At 49.2% G+C, this 20,259-nt stretch overlaps 8 protein-coding genes across 8 annotated transcripts; 5 read left to right on the plus strand and 3 right to left on the minus strand.

Annotated features, from left to right (window-relative positions):
- Positions 1–829: 829 nt before the first annotated feature.
- F4813DRAFT_381989 (uncharacterized protein) lies at positions 830–2,380 on the plus strand (the record flags this gene model as incomplete). The annotated part of the gene is made up of 3 exons (XM_049245739.1): positions 830–1,082; positions 1,139–1,995; positions 2,027–2,380. The coding sequence occupies 3 exons, from the start codon at positions 830–832 to the stop codon at positions 2,378–2,380; spliced, it is 1,464 nt and encodes a 487-aa protein (XP_049097410.1).
- A 673-nt stretch (positions 2,381–3,053) lies between these two features.
- Positions 3,054–4,860, plus strand: F4813DRAFT_159613 (GroES-like protein). The gene is made up of 4 exons (XM_049239066.1): positions 3,054–3,397; positions 3,473–4,149; positions 4,226–4,375; positions 4,435–4,860. The coding sequence occupies exons 1-4, from the start codon at positions 3,145–3,147 to the stop codon at positions 4,711–4,713; spliced, it is 1,359 nt and encodes a 452-aa protein (XP_049097411.1). The 5' UTR covers positions 3,054–3,144; the 3' UTR covers positions 4,714–4,860.
- Positions 4,861–5,167: 307 nt separating this feature from the next.
- Positions 5,168–6,652, plus strand: F4813DRAFT_159647 (Aldo/keto reductase). The gene is made up of 2 exons (XM_049239067.1): positions 5,168–5,856; positions 5,952–6,652. The coding sequence occupies exons 1-2, from the start codon at positions 5,451–5,453 to the stop codon at positions 6,620–6,622; spliced, it is 1,077 nt and encodes a 358-aa protein (XP_049097412.1). The 5' UTR covers positions 5,168–5,450; the 3' UTR covers positions 6,623–6,652.
- F4813DRAFT_398086 (uncharacterized protein) lies at positions 6,652–8,400 on the minus strand (the record flags this gene model as incomplete). The annotated part of the gene is made up of 4 exons (XM_049248006.1): positions 6,652–7,455; positions 7,503–7,691; positions 7,752–8,285; positions 8,350–8,400. 4 exons carry the CDS (start codon positions 8,398–8,400, stop codon positions 6,682–6,684), a joined length of 1,548 nt encoding a protein of 515 aa, XP_049097413.1. The 3' UTR covers positions 6,652–6,681.
- Positions 8,401–9,502: 1,102 nt separating this feature from the next.
- On the plus strand, positions 9,503–11,752 carry F4813DRAFT_159813 (torulene oxygenase). Its single transcript, XM_049239069.1, has 2 exons — positions 9,503–9,904; positions 9,958–11,752. Exons 1-2 carry the CDS (start codon positions 9,767–9,769, stop codon positions 11,611–11,613), a joined length of 1,794 nt encoding a protein of 597 aa, XP_049097414.1. The 5' UTR covers positions 9,503–9,766; the 3' UTR covers positions 11,614–11,752.
- Positions 11,699–14,457, minus strand: F4813DRAFT_367044 (hexose transporter). The gene is made up of 7 exons (XM_049244116.1): positions 13,878–14,457; positions 13,480–13,805; positions 12,973–13,419; positions 12,878–12,914; positions 12,659–12,795; positions 12,363–12,595; positions 11,699–12,290 (listed from the first exon to the last, which is right to left on the minus strand). Exons 1-7 carry the CDS (start codon positions 13,976–13,978, stop codon positions 11,916–11,918), a joined length of 1,656 nt encoding a protein of 551 aa, XP_049097415.1. The 5' UTR covers positions 13,979–14,457; the 3' UTR covers positions 11,699–11,915.
- A 1,493-nt stretch (positions 14,458–15,950) lies between these two features.
- F4813DRAFT_159727 (Rft-1-domain-containing protein) lies at positions 15,951–18,316 on the plus strand. The gene is made up of 2 exons (XM_049239068.1): positions 15,951–17,943; positions 18,009–18,316. Exons 1-2 carry the CDS (start codon positions 16,274–16,276, stop codon positions 18,079–18,081), a joined length of 1,743 nt encoding a protein of 580 aa, XP_049097416.1. The 5' UTR covers positions 15,951–16,273; the 3' UTR covers positions 18,082–18,316.
- On the minus strand, positions 18,153–20,149 carry F4813DRAFT_381995 (DEAD-domain-containing protein; the record flags this gene model as incomplete). Its single annotated transcript, XM_049245740.1, has 3 exons — positions 18,153–18,306; positions 18,364–18,476; positions 18,557–20,149. 3 exons carry the CDS (start codon positions 20,147–20,149, stop codon positions 18,153–18,155), a joined length of 1,860 nt encoding a protein of 619 aa, XP_049097417.1.
- Between the last annotated feature and the right edge of the window lie 110 nt (positions 20,150–20,259).

The raw sequence follows: 20,259 nt of genomic DNA on the forward strand, positions 1-20,259 counted from the left end.
ATTGGGGATTCTAATGTTGTCAGCCATTCTGAACTGCTTTGCAGATCAAATAGCGTACTTAATAAACGAACTATACTGCTTTGACGTGGAATTAGTGTTGATGTCACTCCTTGGATCTTGAAGATGCGGCACTTAAATTGCGTTGTAGGGTAAGCTAAGCTGTAAGCCCTAGAGGCTATAATCACGTATATACATTTCTCACACTGAGACTTAGTTAGAATATAGCCTTATCATCTCGGATCAATATCACCATCAAATAACCTTCCATGTAGCTGGTTTTTAGTCTAATGTTTTTACACTCGAGTTACTAGATGGGACATTTGGAACAAAGAACATGTTCAGTATATAGTATATAGCCATAGGCTCCCGTAGTTGGGTTGGAGTTTGTCAGAATGAACCCTTGATGTAGGTCATACGTAGAATGAATGTTAGAAGCATATAATAGCCGCGTAGTAGTATGAATCTATTAACACTTAGCCTTCTATCCTCTTACGAGGGCGCTGCGCCTCTTATATATATCCTGTCATAGTCACATGACATGTAGAAGTATAAATACATCCTGCACCTTATAGTAGAAAGTAACCAACACAATCTCAATCACAGCAATGCGACATATCCTATATCCTATATGGATCTATACCTAATTCATACTAGTTCCACATATCCCTTGATAGCTATGTTAGAGTTCCTTGCGGAATAACGAAGTTGTTTCCATGCTGTTTGGCTACATTGAGAGGAAACATAATAATTAAAACAATAATCGGGCGCAAATTACAAGCTTAAACCAACAGCGACTACGAATATACACGCATATAACCAGTATCCAATCATGCCACCAAAACCAAGATATATCCGTATGGACAGGGATGACCTTGCTTGGGAGCAAAGCGACCAAGAGATCGAAGCATGGGAGAGGTCACTCAACAAGTCACATATATACCGCGGAATCGCCAGTCTCATCAATAAACATCGACCGGGCGAGGCTGTAGAACTGCATAAGCCGATTAGAGGAGGGTACAACGTCTTTTATCGGCTAGAATATAAAGATGGCTCGTCCGCTGGTATGAGAATCCCCTGTAAAGGTATTGAATTATGGACGCCCCTTACGTATTAAAGTCTATTAACCAAGAATGAATAGGCGTCAAGTTTCCAGAAGAGAAAGTCCGTTACGAGGTAGCCACAATGCGATATATCGCAGCGAACACAACTATTCCAGTGCCCAAGATATATCACTTCGGAACAGCAGCAGAAAACCCGGCTGGCTTAGGTCCATTTATCATTATGGACTATGTCGAGCACGAGAGGACGATGTCTGATGCCCTTAAGGACCCTGCTCTCGAACCCGACGAGTCTCATGTGTTAGATCCTACTATCGACGAGGGACGGCTTGAGCTTCTCTATGGGCAGATGGCCAATATCGTCTTACAGCTATCTACACTGAAATTCCCCAGAATTGGCTCGCTAAACCAAGACGAACACGGTGATATTTCCGTCTCCGGGAGACCTCTCATTCAAAACATGAACTCACTGATGGAGTTTGCGGGTGTCGCTCCAACCTTACTACCATCCCGATCGTACGATGCCTCTAACGGATGGTTTTGCGCCCTGGCCGACATGCATCTAGCGCAGCTTACATTTCAACATAACGATGCCATCTTGGACGAAGATGACGAGCGGGACAAGTACGTAGCGCGTCAACTTTTCCGACGGCTCGCATCAGAAGGACGGCTTACACCAGGACTGGATGCTAAGAAAAAGGAAGCCGACGATTCCAGCTTTCGATTATATTCTGAAGACCTGCGCCCGTCAAACGTTTTAATCGACAAAGATGATCACGTGGTCGGCGTGATCGATTGGGAATTTGCTTACGCTGCGCCGGCGCAGTTCTCATTTGACCCCCCTTGGTGGCTTCTCTTGAAAAGTCCAGAATACTGGGATGATGGATATACATCTTGGATGGAGGCCTGCGAACCTCGCCTAGAAACATTCCTTCGAGTGCTAGAGATTGGAGATTGAAGAAAAGAAGGAGAAGGATCGTTATGAAATAGCAGGTGATACGATTACGTCCTCGTCCTTGGAAGAAGATGTACCTCTCTCTCAAAGAATGAGAAACAGCTGGGAGAAGAGAACGTGGATGATTAATTACACAGCTAGAAATAGTTGGGCATTTGATTTCATATTCTGGAGGTTCTTGGACACGGAATATTTTGGAGACAACGAGGAGGGCGATCATCACGCTAGACTCAGCTTCCTCACTCAGCAACAGATCGAGGCGATGGAGCCTTTTGTTAAGATGAAAATAGAGGAGAGTAAGGAACGGAGTCTGGTTGAATGGGGCCATGACGATGCAGCAGTCCGATTAACTGAGGTCCTAGTTTGAATTAACTACTTCGTATTGTGCTCCCATCGTCTTCGCTCCTGTTCACTTGATGTCATTTACAGAAGGGTTTAATTAGCTAACCTAGCGACTTAGATATTAAATATAGACCTTTGACTAGGTAGATATGGGAATTTAGGGGAGGATTAGCCAAGAGTTTTGCATGCGCATATTGTGCATATTGTCATAGAACGGACTTACTGATTGGTAACTGGGCTTGATGTCTAACATAGGAGTTTAGATATGGGATCGTCGTGTGGGGGAGGGGATTCAACTTGACCCCATTTATAAGAAATATTTAACATCACCATCGTTCTCATACTTGAGTAGACTTGCTATTATGAGAACAGCCTTGGCTCTCATACCGAAAAACCTGTAAAGTTTACTACTACACACCTATATCTCATTATTAACATGTGTATAATATACCTCGTACGGTTGATGCTATACACTATAGTTAGCATCCGCGCTTGCGTCCGCGTCTTAGAAGTCATGACGTATGCCAGTCCCATGGCCTTGACCCAATATCTAAGCACAACGTCATACACCGGCAACACCAAAGCTTTCCTATCCGGTGGGGGCTAGAATCCATCCCGGTAAATCTGGCTATATGATGATGCGCTGATGTCGTTGCTACGATGTACGATGTGTACCGTCCGTTATAAGACTGCGACCTCCACTAGAGAGTTCGGTGAAGACTGCATATTCAAGCTGCCTGTCCGACGAAGCACAACACTAAGAAATAACGAAAGAAGCATCGGGAAATAATGTCTGTAACACAAGGGGCATACCTTGCCGAGAAGGTCATCGGCCACGACGGAAGTTCAATCACCGCACAGGATGTTAGCAACTATAGCGGAGAAGCTGGAAGAGCAGAGACTATGAAGGCGTTATGCTGGATGGGTAAAAATAATGTAGAAATTCGCGAGGTGCCGCGACCAAGGATCATCGAGCCTAACGACGTGATACTCAAAGTCACCGGCAGCACGGTCTGCGGGAGCGACCTTCACTTATACCACGGTAAGCTGCCGGAACCCAAAATTCGTATTCTTCCTCTTCGCGAATTCTTCATGCTAACGGACCTGACCTTTTCAGGAACTGTCATCCAATTAAGTAAAGGTGACATCCTAGGCCACGAATTCTGCGGCATCGTTGACGAGGTTGGGTCGGCGGTCAAGAAGGTTCAAAAGGACAAGCGGTACGTGGCATCGTTCCAGATCGCGTGCGGTGATTGCTTTTTCTGTAAGCAGAAGCTGTCATCTCAATGCGAGCGGACCAACTCCAACACTACCGAGAGAGCCATGTACGGCGGCCAGACGGCCGGGATGTTTGGTTACTCACACTTCACGGGTGGTTTCGCGGGTGGTCAGGCTGAGTACGTTCGCGTGCCGCTCGGCGACGTGAATCTCCTCGAGATTCCCGACGACGTACCCGACGAAAAGGCGTTGTATCTCAGCGACGTGTTAGCAACAAGCTACAACGCCGTGCACGACACTGCCGTCTACCCCGGTGATCAGGTAGCTATATTCGGTGCCGGTCCCATCGGTCAGATGGCTGGAATCTTCGCGATCAAAGCCGGGGCCACCAAGGTCATCTTCGTCGACACCGAGCCACGCCTCACTTTTATCAGAAACCACTGGCCCGCAGACCACGCTGAGAAGCTGGAGCTGGTCGATTACAAGAAGCTATCGTTCGGCGTGACAAATAAGCCGACCGTCGTGTCAAAGCTGAAGGATCTCTGCGGCGGAAGAGGCCCAGACGCAGCTATCGAGGTAAGCAACATGTTCATCCCATCTCAGAATTTAGTTGCCGCAGATATGAGCTGTTAGCTAATGCCCAATTTCGTAGTGCGCCGCGGGCGAATATGCAAAGGGCTGGATGCACTGGCTCGAGATGACATTGGGTGCAGAGACCGACACGAGCGAAATCATCAACGAGATGATAGAGGGCGTCCGAAACTTTGGTCGATGTGGAGTTACTGGCGTATACGTCGGCTACGTGAGTCCCTGGCTCTTTGGTACTTTCGAAATGCCAAATCTTATTGCTAACAAGCTCAGACCAACCATTTCAACATCGGATCTCTTATGGAAAGGGGGATTCGACTCATCGGCAACGGCCAAGCACCGGTACACAAGTACTGGGAGGACTTACTGAAGATGATCCGGGACGGTGATCTAGACCCTCTTCAGATGGTATCTCACCGCGTTCATTTAGACGACTTGGATAAGGTGTATGTCAAGTTCGAGAAGCACGAGGACGGTATGCAGAAGGTATTTGCCGAGACTAAATTCTCGCTACCGGCGTGTGCGGGCAGTCCTCAGTTGACGAGGTATTGAAGCGTTTGACCCGGACTTAACTAGAGGACGAAGATACGTTGAGAACTCGGGATGGATGGGCGCATGTATAAGTATGGGATATGATGATTGAATGAGTACCTTGATGGTCTTGATGTAATGCATACATACCGAGGATAGCGGCTGAAAATAGTATAAATGCCCTGTAATGGTTTTGGCTGTATCAAGCTTCTGAAAGGAATATACCTATCTTACATCATAGCTTGTCATGATAATATGTCAGGATATACCATGCTATATCCCAACGACATAATATGCATGAGTGTTTCAATTCATTAAGGATATTCTCGAAATAGCTCATTAAGACTATTCCCTTTGCAGAAAAACCCGCGAGCTCTTGGTGCTAGACCATCTTCGGAAAATCTCACGAGCTGCTTAGAAATAAAAGTAGGCGTGCCGTCTATATTGCTCCATGTTGCGGACTTCGGACAACACTATCTTAACTCCCGTCCACGGGGAATATCATTCGAATGAGCATTTTGCTTAGGAGTCTCGAAAGCTTTAACTGCGGAGAATATGTACTACGAAGCCCCGCGTAGCATACTGAGAGGGGTGATCAGGAGGAATAAAATGATGAATATATAAAGGGAATAAACCCACCCAATACATGTACTAGCTCATCAGAATCAGATCAAACAATACAATCAAATATCGAGCACGATTCATATTTCGTCATTCAGCCCAAGTCAAGACTATAACAGCAATAATTTAGCATAATCATGACTCAATTCCCAGTTCCGGCATCTCTCCAGAAGAGCATCGACAACACCAATGTCGATTATGCCAGAGTAGGCTCTTCGGGGCTCCGTGTGTCCTCGCCCATCTTGGGTGCTATGTCCCTGGGCTCCTCGAAGTGGCTGCCGTGGGTACTAGACGAAGAGAAGTCCCTCGAAATTCTCAAGGCCGCCTACGACAGGGGTATTAACACGTGGGACACGGCAAACGCCTACTCCAACGGCATCAGCGAAGAGATTATCGGAAAGGCGCTCCCGAAATTCTCCATCCCGCGAGAGAAGGTTATAATCTTGACAAAGTGTTTCCTACACGTCGGGGAGGATTCGAGCGTATTCACCGCTCCGTTTGGAGGAGTACTTAGCCAGAGCAAGGACTATGTCAACCAGGGGGGTAAGCGAGTTTCGATTCGAGTAGCGTCGCATTTATCCATTCGTGCCTACATAATGAAAGGAGAAATCATGAGCATCAGGCTGACGATAGCACAGGTCTTTCTCGCGCTGCTATATTTAACGCCGTAGAGGCGTCGCTGAGGCGCCTGGGCACGAGCTACATCGACTTATTCCAAATCCACCGATTCGACCCAACTACGCCTATCGAGGAGACGATGAAGGCGCTACACGACCTAGTACAGACCGGCAAGGTGCGCTACATCGGTGCGAGCTCGATGTGGGCGACGCAGTTCGTGCGCATGCAGGCGGTTGCCGAGCGCAATGGCTGGACCAAGTTCATCAGTATGCAAAACTTGTACAACTTGTGCTATCGCGAAGAGGAACGTGAGATGATTCGTTACTGCAACGACACAGGCGTCGGTATCCTACCGTACTCTCCTAACTTCGGCGGTAAGCTGGCCCGACCCTTGGGACAGGATGATTCGATCCGTTCCAAGACACCCGGTCCCATTAGCTTAGATCTCCGACCCGACGAGGAGGAAATCATTCGCCGCGTGGAGAAGCTTGCCATCGAGAAAGGTTGGAAGATGAGCAACGTCAATCTGGCGTGGCATCATACGAAAGGTACTATACCGATCGTCGGGTTCAACTCGGTTGCTAGGATTGACGAGGCATGCGATGCGCGAGGAAAGACGTTAACGGCCGAAGACGTCAAGTTCCTTGAGGAACCCTACGTTCCCAAGCCCGTTTTTGGGCTCTTCGACTAGAGCATTATCCTCTATTTCAGAGTACTGCTTTTTAAGAACTAGGGGGTTCTGCACTATATCTAGAACTTCAATTCATTCTGTTCGGTGACAGTTTCAAGAATGGCATCTCCTAAAGCGTTAGCAACAGACTTTAATTTATTCTCTAACCACTGCTTTTGAAATTCTGGGATGTTATCCGTATTGATCGCCAGTATCAGCGGCCATGCTAAGAGCGTCGCTAGCTTAGGTATGATTTCTTGATTAACGCAAATAATATCATCGTTGGTCGCTGTTCCTCTTGCAGCCGTGGGGTTTCCTTCCGTAGTGACAGAGGTGAAGAAGATCGGAATGCTTCGACACAAGTCTGTTCCTAGGGATGCCATATTTCCTAGACACGTATCCTGCTCCGAGGCCACAGATAACATTTGAGATGAGCATTGGGCCATAACGGAGAGCGCTCTATTGCGGATGCTGTTGACAATCAAACGGGTAGCGTAGTATCGACACCATATGGCAGCGTGACCATACGTGGCATAGACATGAATTGGCACATCAAAGGTAGGATCCGGCGTAGAACCCGACCGTGTAGTAAATTTCCAATCTTCAGGCAGTGCAGCCGACCACGATTCTAACGCGGCATCTAGTGATCGAGCCTCGGCTGCAAGGTCGCCCGGATGCGGTTGAGTTGAGAATCTTGCACTTTTCGGAAGGAAAAGACAAAGCGACCTCTCACGGAGGGCGGCTACGCGGACCATGATCGAATCAAGGATTAGAACGGGGCCTTGCTCACCGAACTTAACCCCGTCTCGAAGCCACTCGGGAACGGATATGCCTCGGAGAATACACACCCGAATCTGAGCTTGGTGAGCAGTGTATCTATTACGAATATCCGGATACTTACTAATCGTCGTCGCACGGCTCGATCCAGAAAAAGATTCGGCGTCCATTTGTTTTGCTGTCGTTGCCTCATGAGGTCCGTAGCTCTGTCGTAATGACAAGTATTCTTCCAGATCTGTGATCCGGTCACGTCGAGATTCAAAAGTGAAACTTCATCCTGGTTAGGACGGGCATAGCATTTGTCCGTGACGTCCTTATGGCAAGGATGTATTAGGATATGCCTGCTAAAGGGCTTATAGGCTTTTGCTCATACCTTGTAGTCGGCCATCAGCATCGTCGTAAGGAGAAGCTCGTCGATATTGCTCTGCGATAGCCGGAGGGTCTCTCTTTGCACGGTATCAATGCTTCGTGCGAACAGCTTCTCAGCTTCTTCAATCGACTCGTCTAACTGCATCACACGGCCGAATACAGCATGCGAAAGGGCCGATATAATTAGGCGAAGGCTCGAGTCATGTTGGGCTATATCACGGCAAGCTATCGAGTAGTGGTTATACTCTCGAGCGAATTCGGGAACCTCGTCGTCTCGGAATACGTAATTATTAAGCCAGAATTGCAATGCTTTATCTTCCGCCGGAATGGAGGACGATACGGGAAATACTGCTGAGTCGACTACTTCAGCCTCCGGTCCTGATACTTCTTGTGCCTTCGACTTCCAAGGACGCCGGGGTTTGCCTTGAGCAAAGGCATTCTCATCCTTGAATAGTAAACCAGCTTCTTCGTTCTGATCCCAAACACAATCTCGGCCTGCTTTCTGGCATCGGCTACACAATGGATGGACCGAATCGCACTGGGGTTTCTTAGTTTGCGGTGATCGAGTAGTTTTCTTGTGTCTTAGGTATATTACGCCTCACCTTGATGCGCCGGGTCTTACAGGTAATGCAGCCGCGGCTAGGAAATACCATGTTGCTGTGTTGTGGCCTAACAGGGCGGATATTGATCGGATTATGAACGATTTACTATTAGATAGATAAAATAGCAAAATGCTAGCAAGGAGGTGGCGGAGATTACGGAGTTATCATCTTACATATTACCTAATCCTCTACTGCTGCCGATGACCTCTTATCTTCGTCAACTTCCATTCTACCTAGGTAGGTATGTACTAATAATCCTTTTATGATTAGGTAGGTAGGTAGGTACCTATTAGTGCTAACTATGATAATCGATCTTAACGAATCGCCGAATGATAAAGAGGCTCGGAGTTAAAGACGGGTAGATATCAATTTAAGCGAATGAGAAGTTCCCAAGTGAAAGTACTTCAGCGAGGTACCGCTATAGTGCAGAACTTACCGAAAAAGTCAGCCAATCGGGAAAGCCATTCAGTATCCCTTGCCAACCTTTCGGGATAATTGGAAAGGCACTAGACGTCTATTGGACGACGAATGGATTCAAGCCCTGAATAAGGCAAGTACATGTCTTTACAGTCTGCAGGCTTGCAGCCACTAATCTGACCGATTTGACAAGGTACTTACACCTACGTGATTCATGAATCATGATTTACCTAGAGCCTCAGTACTTTTCTGTCATTTTTATTCTATCATGTACCTATTCAGAGCCGTTCTATTTCGAGACCTTCTCCACCTGGAAATATGTGCCCCTTCTTAACAAAAATAGCTAGTACCTAACCAACTATCAAATCCTACCGAATCCCGGCACATCACGGCTTCGAGTAGCAAGAGAGTTTTCCACCATACCTTAGGTATCTAATTTATAAACTCGATACCTAAACTACCTATAGATCCTCTCAGGTAGCCTCCATTTAGCTTCCTAACATCCTTACTGTCAAGTCGCAACAGGTATTCCCCCGACAAAGAATCCGAAATCCTTACACCTTTTATCATTGGCCCGCTGTTGTTAGTCTACTACGTCCCTTCTCGACTGACAAGTCTATCGGATCCTTTGGCTCGGATATAGGATGATAATAGCAGCGTTTCTATTGGCCGAGATCTGAAGTAGCCTGCCAAGCAATACAGAGACTCCCTCGCATTGGAGTTATCGAATATTCACGGTTGCCAATTGGTGGCGTGGTTGACGAATAGGATCCATATTACTCTCGCATTCGTTTATCTCCAAGAGACGAACTACTTCGTTAGATCATATCCACGGTGCTTAATTCCCGGTTTAAAGATCGTAGAGTCCATTCGTAACTATTAGGTATATAATCCTACCTGCCCACTTCAGCTCAGCTCACACGTTATTTAGAAATACCAAGTCTGGTTTTTCGGAATTTAAGACACGTCGGCGTACACAGTTAACAAGTCCTGGAGCACGATGGCCACGGAAACAGATACACACGATACACGAAAGAGGGCAATCCTCGGAGGACCTCAAAACGAAGGTGCCGATTTTGAGACTACGGTGCGGGGAATGCTAGATGCTGATTTCGAAGACTGGCCAAACGAAGCAGGAGTAAGCCCCTATTATACGATCTTCGCCCGTATAACATGCTGATATATTATAAGTTCGAAGGCCTAGATGAGATACGCGGTCCCGTAGAACTTTCTGTCAAAGGTTCTATTCCGACGTGGGCTGCTGGCACGCTGTACCGCACAGGCCCCGGGCAGTATGTCGTCGAAAATACCCCGAAAGGCACATTCCGTACTACACATTGGTTCGACGGCCTGGGCCAGTCACATAAATTTAGTATTATTCCCAATTCCGAGAATGGCGGTAGCCCTGCAAGGGTCGAATATACGTCTCGACGTCAGAGTCAAGCTCTATACGACGCTATTAAGAAAGACGGGAAACGACCTGATATCGGTTTCGGACAAAAGATGGACCCATGCATCGGCTTATTTGGAAAGATCATGAGCGTCTGGAGAGGATCACCGAAACGGGATGATCCCAACTTTGACAATGTCTGCGTTGCCTTCCAAGCAAACGTGCCCGGTCTGCCGTCGAAAGCTAAGACGACCGCCGAGTCTGGCCACCGAGCAGGTATCAAGACTCTATGGCTCACTACGGATAACGGAAACATGAAAGAGATCGACCAGGATACCTTAGAGCCGATAGGTATAGCTAGGCAGCAAGCGCTCCACCCGTTCCTTAGAGGTCCGCTGAGCTGCGCCCACGCCCAGAGAGATCCGGAAACCGGCGACTACTACAACTACAATCTCGAAATGGGCTACAAGTCGTCGTATCGTGTTTTCCGCACAAGGGCGTCAACCGGGGTAACCGAAATTATAGCTACAATATCCGCCGTCGACGTGAAGCCGGCGTACATTCACTCGTTTTATCTCACACCTTCCTTTACCATATTGTGTATTCCATCATCTCATCTCGGTACGAAGGGTATTCAAGTTCCTTGGAAAGGCAATATGGTCGAGGCCATCGAGGCTTTCGACGAGTCGAAATTATGCAGGTGGTTTGTCGTCGACCGCCTAGGCGACCGCGGTGTAGTTGCGATGTTCGATAGCCCGGCAGCTTTTCACTTCCACAGCGTAAACTCGTTCGAGGAGCGCGACGAGGAGACGGGCGACCTGAACGTGTACTGCGACGTGATGCAGTATCCTAACGTTGACGTGATAAGAGCGTATGAAGTGGACGTCATGCTCCAGAGGAACGGCGCGGCCAAGAAATTCTGGGGCGACGAAGGGCGTAATCGCAACTGTCACGTTCGACTTACTCGATGGAAACTTGGGATCCCCAAATTAGGCACGAGCGATGCGAACACATCAACAACGCGACGGAATGCAGAGAAAATATTCGAAATCAAGGCTCCCCATGCTGGCGAACTGCCTACGATCAACCCGACATACGCGACCAAGAAACATCGCTACGTATACAGCATAGCCAACCGCGGCTACAGCACCCTATTCGATACCATTGTGAAGACGGACGTGTTAACACACGGGACGACGTTCTGGGACAGCCCAGGCGGACACACGCCGGGAGAACCTATCTTCGTACCGCGCCCGAGGTCGCCCGGAGATGGAGACCTGGACGAAGATGACGGCGTGCTCCTGAGTGTCGTGCTCGACGGGGTTGGTAAGACGAGTTATCTACTATGCTTAGATGCCAAGACTCTACACGAACTAGGGCGTGCCGAGTGCGATTTTGCTATAGGGTTTGGGTTTCATGGCATGCATTGGCCTGCTGCGGTCCCTACGACGTCCTAATTTTAGTACGGGTGCAATTTGTATAAGGCATTAGTGGGCGTAAATGATCGCGCTTGGGACAAGGACAATCAATTGGCTTGCAGGCTGAGAACCCGATATATATAGGCGAATGTGGATTAGTTTCTAGTAACGATCGCAGAGCCTGGTTAGTACTCAGTTTATAAAATACATGCTTTCCCACGACTCCCGAGCAGGTCTCCTTGCTAAGACTAGCTGAGGAGATATCTGGAAAACAACGTGTTTTGAAATATATACCTCAAGTCAGAAGAATATTAAACATGAATCTAAGAGCGCCGCCAATTCTATACCGAGGATTTTTCGTCATGATGCGAAACGCCGGTGTGTCCTTCACTCTCGGCCAACTTTTCGGCATGCCTATCAGCCGCAGCACTATCAACGTCGCCGGTAGCCTTCGTGTTGACGCCTTGCCGTTGCGAGAATGTAGAACTCGGGGTCCACGCGGCACTCTTGCGCGCACTGCTCACTTCGCTATATAGCTCGTCCACCTCTTCAAGCGACCATCCCTTGGTTTCGTATATGAAAAAGTACACGAAGGCGATGCAGATGAAACAGGCACCGAACCACACGAAGAAGATCTTGGACTGCAGGTTGGCGTAACCCTCGCCGTAGTTGACGAGATACGGGGTCGCGTAGGCTATCGCCCAGTTTAGGAGCCACTAATTGTATAAGTAGTCAGTATCGCATCTCGGAGAGAAGGGGACATAATAATTATATAGGAGAGAACTTACGTTGGTGGCGGTAGTCATACTAAGGCACTTGGCCCGCATCTTTAGGGGGAAAATCTCGCCCGTCACTACCCACGCAAGAGGTCCCCAGGTACTGGCAAAGAAGAAGATGTAGATACAAATAAAGGCGATACCGGCCTTCTGCGCCGCGACGTTATAGACCACGACATTACCTGCCTCGTCTTGCCCCGTCGTCAGGGTGCCGAGTATGGCCACAAGGAATTGGCTGATACACACTGCGACGAGAAGAGTCAGTAATCATCTCACGAGGCAAGAAAATAAATCTGGATTTTACTTACTTCCGACTGCGCCCCATAAGAGAAGCGGGCGACGGCCAACCCTGTCCACAGCCCACAGACCAGGGAGGGTTGAGAAGACGTTGATGCAAGACGTGATTACTTGGATCGTGAATGGATCTTGGATACCCGAGTTCTTGCTACGATATCGAAATTACCATGTTAGCTTTACACTCTTTATTACTCAGTCTCCAAAGAGGATCGAAACAATATTATACTGACAAATAATTTACACCATAATAAAACACAAAGTTGACACCTACGACAATGTTAGCGAGGAATCCTTAAACATCGGAAGCATAACCGGAGTGCGTTACCTGTTAACTGCTGAAGCCCTTGTATTCCCATACCGGTGAGAAGTCGCTTTAGCATGGGACCGCGGAAGCAATCAAGATAGGAAGCCGATCCGATGCTCAGCTCATAATCATTGTTCGCCTTAATCTCGGCTAACTCGTCTTGGATAGCGGTGTGGTTGCGATCGATCCTTCGGAGCTTGCCAAGAGAACGGGCTGCCTTATCCTGCTGTCCTCTCTTGATCAAGTACCGGGGAGTCTCCGGTAGCAGAAGCATACCGGCAATGAGGATGATGGCCCAGGCGAACTGTACGGCGATAGGGATGCGGTACGAGCCGGTATCCTGACGGTACTGCGTGGCGTAGTCTACAATTGCGGCGAGGAGCAGGCCGATCGTGATGGCAAACTGGTACGCGCCTACGATGGCACCTCGAATCCAACGCGGTGCCGTCTCGCTTTGGTACAAGGGAACTATACCGCATGTTAGCCGAAGATCACTTAGAAGACGAATAGGACTTGCGAGGGACATACTCAGAGCAGATATCAAACCGACGCCGAAGCCGGCAAAGAAACGACCGGCCAGGAACAGAGGCAGGGCCGTAGCAGCTGTCTGGAGTATGACGCCGAAAATAAAGACCCACGAAGAGACGATGAGAGATAAGCGGCGACCTATAGTATCGGCGATGAACGGCGACCCCAAAGCTCCGAAGAAAGTGCCCGCAGAGAGAATCGACACGATGGCAGAGGATTGTGAGGGTGAGATGTCTAGATGGCCGTGTGTGTTGACGTAGCCGGTTGAGAAGAGGTTTTGGAAGAAGTCCATAGCTAGGATACCGCTAATAGTTCCGGTGTCATAACTACGATTGGAAGTCAGCGCAAAGGAGAACAATGCGAACTATCACACGCCCTGATGATGTTGTTAAACATACCCGAATAGAATGCCACCGAATGCTACGAACAGGCCGATGGCAATGGCAGGCCACGCCTTGCCGGCGTCATGCTCGGGCTTGCGGATAGTAAAGCGACCCATCGCGAAGGTATTGCTACGCCGTTGGATTGTATAAACCGGCGAATAATACGTAGAGTCGCAAGGATGGGAGCGTATGTGTTGCTGTCGTTTAGGACACCAGGGACGGGGGAAGATTAAGCAATGCCCAAGCTTATATACCTGGTTATATAAAGTAGGTCAGGTACTTTATGTAACTTGGTAGAGATGTTGTAATGTAAAAGAAACCCCGATTCGGTGTAGACGCGATCTTAATCCACGTAACAGGGACCAGGGGATGATGAGATATTTCCCCAAGAGAGAAATAAGATGAAGTGGGGAATCACGAGGGGGTTATTGCCTGAAAGGAGGCACGAGGTACTGAGACTATACGGTATAGTCTATACGTAGCGTGGAAGTCGAGGCCCTTGATGTCGTTATTCCTACCTTGCGAATTCTACGCTTATTCTACGCTTATGCGGCTACAGCTGCAGCTACCTAGACATTGGGGATTGGGGATTGGGGATTGGGGAATAGAATGGGGAGTACCTAGTAGGTCTCGATCCTTTCTCTTTCTCTCTTTCTTGTTGTACTTGAAGAGGCCCGAGAAGTTGCCGCCGGTCCAATTGTAGTGCAGAGATTCAGGCTCGATACACCATGCATTAAACATGAAGAGGTCAAGAGTAGAAGCTGAGCTGAGCTACACGAAGCTTGAAGGTACGTTGTTATGCCCAATTGACGTTTCAGAGGCTCGTCAAATAGAAAGCTGCTCATCTCACTGTCTTACAGTGAATATAGCATATGGTATGCCAAGTCGAAATAACCCTGGTTGAAACGTATATGCTGTACTACGCGCACAGCAGCAGATCGGCAGGATTTTCCATGAAGCCTAGGCGGGATGGATGTGGGCATAGAGCTCCATTGCATTAGTGGCTGTGTCGTATCGTCGCCGTACATAGTAGGATATAATATGTCGGTCCAAAGATAGGTTAAAACCGCCAATATGGGTTAGCCCACCATGTTGGGGACTTTAGTTCGTACCTAGAGCTCGACCCTAGAGCTCGACCCTGTTCGTTTATTGCAGGGGAGGTGACAAGTGCCGTCAACTATGTAAAAATCTCGCAGCTACGGCGAATTCCACGAACCTAACTGGTCTGGTATAACCACGGGGAGGATGTGTGGGCGTGTGGGGGGGGGGGGAGCGAGATGTTCTGAAAGCTATTCCAGCCTCAAAGGCTAATAAAGTCGGCCCATTTCTCTTCCATTTCCCCATTCATTCCCCATTCATTCTCCGTCTATTCTCCATCTATTCTCCACGTTCCCCGAGGAGCCATCACCATACGTGATCTAATGTAGGCATTTTCGCCGACACCAAGGTTCATCGTTCGATAGATGACCATAATAACGCCGAGCAAACAAAAGTTTGATACATCGTGCTTTGGAAACCGGTACACTCATCTGCAATCTTGAACGATAAGCTGCGAGTGACTACCAGCCAAAGTCCCTACCAGAAAAGTTCTCCTGAATAGTAAGCAGCAGTATTAGGGATGCATGCAATTTTGAAAACGCGTAGGATTGGTTGCTTGTGACGTATAAAGGGATGGTTGATGCGACATATTCAGCTGAAGTCTCTCGCTGCTGTGGATATGCTGTCTTTGGCGTAGACCGGGTCCTCTTGACGAACTGGCATTGATCAAACTGGTGGCGATGGAGGCTACCTAGTTACATCATGTGCAGTTTTAGAGGCGCTGTGGATTTGATTTGGATAGTAAGAAATGATGGAGTTTTACGGGGTCTTATGGGGTTAGACTAACTCTTGGGTGCAATAGTCACCATACAGACATCGGACCGATATTCTATTGCGGTATCAATTGTCAAGCGGTCAGGATTGTCATCGGTCCGTCTTCATTAGTATGTTTTGATAGACGCAGTAGTTTGATCGTAAATCTGCATCAAACAAGAATTATGTCATAATACATCTATGGGGCATTTCTTAACCATAGCCCCCCCACAGGGTTTTTTCGAGAAGAACTGCATGTCAAAAGGTAAGAACCTAATTTTATTATGGATGATGTAATAACTCCGGCGCCCATCTGTAGGGCATATGGAACCTACCTACATGTAGTACTTAGGTACCTATGTACCTAGATATCGGCGCAACTCAGGTCAGGGCGCTACATGGTAGAAGCTTTTAGCAGTTACATCAGCGCCCGGACCCGGAAAAGTTAGGTAATCGCGAAAGCCGGACCGTAATTATCGAAATCGAAACTTGTCATCATTTCCGTCGCGCGCCAAAATTGTACCAGAATGGAACATTAAACCCTTGGATGCGGTACGACCATGACCAATCAACTAGACGCCTCGAGCGATGCCGATGACAAAAAGCTGCATACCAATGCCACTCCGAAGCAAGGTTCTGCCGTCCACGGCGCATCCCTGCTCATAGTCCTCCAGATCGCGTCGCGCGCCGTCACTTTCGTAGCCAACCAGCTGCTGCTGCGCTTCCTAACAGCTCAACTACTAGGAGTTTCGACTCAGCTCGAAGTCTACTACTTATCCGTCCTATTCTTCGCGCGCGAGAGTTTGCGCGTAGCTATCCAGCGTCAGGAGAGCCCGTCTACTTCGCGTTCTGCCGACGGCCAACCCCTAGCCGAGAACGCGAGAGACAGCCAATCTGTCGTGAACATTGCTCATATATCCCTCCTGCTAGGTCTGGGAGCTTCTGTCGGATTGGGCTGGGCCTACCTTAGCTATATCGACGCTGCTACCGCTGCTACGCCTTACCTCGATGTCGCCCTCCGTATATACGCCGTAGCGGCTATCGTCGAGCTGCTCTCCGAGCCCGCCTTCGTGATATTGCAATATCGATTGCGCTTTGGACCTCGTGCCGCAGCCGAATCCGTTGCCACGTTCTTTCGATGCCTCGTAACCTTCGGAGCGGCTAATTGGGCTTGGAAAAAGGGCTTGGAGGTTGGCGTCTTACCATTTGCCCTCGGACAGCTAGCCTACAGCACGGGACTCCTCGCTGTTTACGCGTGGTATGGCGCGCAATTGGCGTCTGCCGAGGGTTTCTCCCTTTTCCTAAGGACAAACCCTCCCTCGCAGAAAGGGACTGACAAGAAAATAGAGACGGCGCGGGCTCTCGATACGAATTACGTGCTCGGATACTTTTACAGACCGACCCTACAACTAGCATATAGCTTGACGGCTCAATCGTTTGTAAAACACCTCCTCACCCAGGGCGATACATTTCTAGTTTCCGTCCTCTCCGACTCGAGATCCCAAGGCGTCTATGCTCTCGCCAACAACTACGGAAGCTTGCTTGCACGTCTAGTCTTCCAGCCTATCGAAGAGAGCAGTCGCAACTATTTCAGCAAGCTACTCTCTTCCGCAAAGAGCTCTCCCGGAAAGCAGGCCGTCGCCAAGGCGCGTTCGGATTTACAGGCGCTCCTCAAGTTCTACGTCCTCTTAAGTATGGTGGTCGTTACCGTGGGGCCCTACGCTGCGCCTTTGCTGGTTCAGATTGTCGCGGGCACTAAATGGTCCGCCAGCGGAGCCGGAGCAGTGCTGGCGCGGTATTGCTTATATATCCCGCTCCTAGCTATCAACGGCGTCGCGGAAGCGTTTGTATCGTCGATCGCCACGGAATCCGAGGTGCACCGCCAGAGCTTGTGGATGGGCGCCTTCAGCGTGGCATTTGGCGTTGCCGGGTTTGTCTCACTCCGAGTTTTGGACCTCGGTGCTGCCGGTCTCGTGTATGCAAACGGCATCAATATGTTATGCCGCATCATCTGGAGCAGAACTTTTATCGCGCGATATTTTCGGGCTAACGATATCGACTTTAGCTGGAACAGTATACTTCCGAGTAACTTGGCCCTCACGACTGTTGCTGCTGCGGCGTTCTGGGCTTCCCTGGCGAGAGCCGGCATTTCTATCGGTAGCACGTCGCCATACGTATTCGTAGATCTAATCGCGGTTGCAATTAGAGCCGTGCCCTTCGTAATCATCATGTAAGTGTCTTGACTACTTTCTAGCTACCGTACGCGTTTATATAAATCTCTAACCGGTCAACCAGTGCCTATACCGAACGCAAATACTTGCTAGACTGCTATAATTCCATCCGCGGCCGTGGCGAAGCGTCAAGGTAACATCTACCTTAGGTAGTGCATAGGCATAGCTTAATCTATATAGACTCTAATTCCGCCGCGCTTGATGCGGTTTAATCAAATGTAATCTTCGTACCCTTCTTCGTCATGTCGACGTCCTTATAGAAGGCGCCGTACGTGCCATGCGTCTTCTTCTTGACGGTTGTCCCGAATTTGAGGAGATCCTCCGGCACCTGCTGTCCGGCGGCCTTGAGTATGTTGATGAGCCTAGAGGAATTGTTAGTGTGAATTGACGCATGGGACGCGAGAACCTGTTGGACTTACTCTCCCGAATGTGCCTTGTCGTGTTCGGTGAAGAGCGTGATGGCCAGTCCGGTTTTGCCCGCTCGCCCGGTACGCCCGATACGGTGGACGTAGTCTTCGATAGTAAGAGGGAACTAGAATCCGCGCTCGTAGGTTAGCATACCAGATGCGTATGAAATCGTAGCATATCAAAAAAAAAAAACGTGCTTCATACCGTGACATTAATTACCAGCTTCACCTCGGGAATGTCTAGACCGCGGGCGGCAACATCCGTAGCGACCAGAACAGGAGTCTGTCCCGTCTTGAAAGCCTCGAGACTTCGCGTCCTCTGCTCTTGTTTGAGATCGCCGTGTATGCCGACAACCTTGATGCCGCGCTGCAGCAGGAAGCCTTCGACCCGAGTGGCCTCCTTCTTGTATAAGCAGAAGACTAAGACTCGCTCGTTCTTGGGCTGCGCCTTGAGCAGCTGCAACAGCCTAGTTTCCTTGCCCCGGGGATCTATAACTTCGACGCGCTGCTCAATCCTTATGTTTGCTTGCAGGTCGCCGCTCGCGTTTCCGCCTATCTGGATCTTGACTGGTGATACCATGAAGGTGGATGCGAGAGCCTTCACACTCTGCGGCCACGTTGCCGTGAACATGAGCGTCTGGCGATCCTCCTTCCTAGGCGTACATCCGATGATCCTCTTGATGTCGTCTTCGAACCCCTTATCTAGCATGCGGTCGGCTTCGTCTAGCACGACGAATTTAGCCTCGCCGAGCTTGGCAGAACCCTCTTCCAGGAAATCCTTTAACCGACCAGGAGTCGCAACTACAACGTCCGCCTTGCGTAGTAATACTCTCTGATCATCTTTGGACGCGCCGCCGTATATACAAACCGTCTTCAAGCCTACGAGATCGCCGAGCTTCGCTAGCTGCTCGTTGGTCTGCATTGCCAACTCTCGCGTGGGAGATACTACGACCGCGCGTATATTGCCGCTGCCCTTGGACTTGGGCATTCCTAGCACGGCAGATATGAGCGGCAGGCCGAAGGCGATGGTCTTGCCCGATCCCGTCTCCGCCACGCCGACGATGTCGCGACCCGAGAGCCCAAAAGGCCAAGAGGCCGCTTGGATAGGCGTCGGAGCTTTGAAAGATGCGAAAGGGGTTTTGGCGATCAGAGCCGAGGAGGGCAGGTGAGAGAATTCGATGATGGGCCGGAAAGGCTTGTCGGAGAGCGGGTCGGTGACAGTAATCTCATGCGTGCTAAGGAAGGCCGCGATATCAGACTCGGACACGGCAGAAAGCGCCGCGCTCTGCTCGTACGTCTGTGATGTGCCGGAAGCGATCGAGGCATCGGCGACTCTATTTGCAGTACTGTCCGCAGAGCCGTTGGAATTGCCATTGACGCCGTTGGCCTCTAGCTCCTCAGTCTTGCGCTTTTTCTTCCTGTCCTTTTTCTCCTTTTTAGATTTGCGGTCTGCGTCTACATCGTCGCGAGACCCGTTTGCCACATCTTGCTCGGCGGTATTCTCGTCTTTTGGTTCATCAATAGCTTCGCCCTCGCTGCTATTCTTCTCTGCTTTTCTCTTTTCTCTCTTTTCCTTTTTCTTGTCCTTCTTTTCTTTCTTCGTCTTCGTCTTCGTTTTTTCCCCGTCGACTTCTGGTGTTATCGGTTCTACGGCTGGATCTGCTAGAGTTGGAGCGACCGAGTCCGCCTCTTGTGACTTCTCCTTGCGATCTTTCTTGTCCTTCTTTTCCTTCTTAGATTTCTTGCGCGGGAGGGCTGCAACCTCTACTTCGGCGTCTTCAAGACGATGTTTCGACATGATTACGGAAGCTTGCGAGGCGAGTATGCTTTGATCTCTCAATTGACTTTTAAATGACCTAAATAGGATAGAATTTAATTTGCGGCGCCGAAAGGGAAAATTGGCGTTAC

Source organism: Daldinia decipiens (genome assembly GCF_022478715.1).
Source record: "Daldinia decipiens strain CBS 113046 unplaced genomic scaffold F4813scaffold_29, whole genome shotgun sequence".
In the NCBI taxonomy this organism is placed as follows: Eukaryota; Fungi; Ascomycota; class Sordariomycetes; order Xylariales; family Hypoxylaceae; genus Daldinia; species Daldinia decipiens.

Bases quoted from the DNA above. Each gene is read 5' to 3' on its own strand.
- F4813DRAFT_159813 (XM_049239069.1), top strand. From the start codon at position 9,767: ATGGCCACGGAAACAGATACACACGATACACGAAAGAGGGCAATCCTC. The intron at 9,905-9,957 runs GTAAGCCCCTAT...ATATATTATAAG, and splicing joins ACTGGCCAAACGAAGCAGGA to TTCGAAGGCCTAGATGAGAT.
- F4813DRAFT_367044 (XM_049244116.1), bottom strand. From the start codon at position 13,978: ATGGGTCGCTTTACTATCCGCAAGCCCGAGCATGACGCCGGCAAGGCG. The intron at 12,596-12,658 runs GTAAGTAAAATC...TTCTCGTCGCAG, and splicing joins CTTATGGGGCGCAGTCGGAA to TGTGTATCAGCCAATTCCTT. The intron at 12,291-12,362 runs GTAAGTTCTCTC...TTATACAATTAG, and splicing joins GTATGACTACCGCCACCAAC to TGGCTCCTAAACTGGGCGAT.
- F4813DRAFT_159727 (XM_049239068.1), top strand. From the start codon at position 16,274: ATGACCAATCAACTAGACGCCTCGAGCGATGCCGATGACAAAAAGCTG. The intron at 17,944-18,008 runs GTAAGTGTCTTG...CCGGTCAACCAG, and splicing joins GTGCCCTTCGTAATCATCAT to TGCCTATACCGAACGCAAAT.
- F4813DRAFT_159647 (XM_049239067.1), top strand. From the start codon at position 5,451: ATGACTCAATTCCCAGTTCCGGCATCTCTCCAGAAGAGCATCGACAAC. The intron at 5,857-5,951 runs GTAAGCGAGTTT...ACGATAGCACAG, and splicing joins GGACTATGTCAACCAGGGGG to GTCTTTCTCGCGCTGCTATA.
- F4813DRAFT_159613 (XM_049239066.1), top strand. From the start codon at position 3,145: ATGTCTGTAACACAAGGGGCATACCTTGCCGAGAAGGTCATCGGCCAC. The intron at 3,398-3,472 runs GTAAGCTGCCGG...TGACCTTTTCAG, and splicing joins CGACCTTCACTTATACCACG to GAACTGTCATCCAATTAAGT. The intron at 4,376-4,434 runs GTGAGTCCCTGG...TAACAAGCTCAG, and splicing joins CTGGCGTATACGTCGGCTAC to ACCAACCATTTCAACATCGG.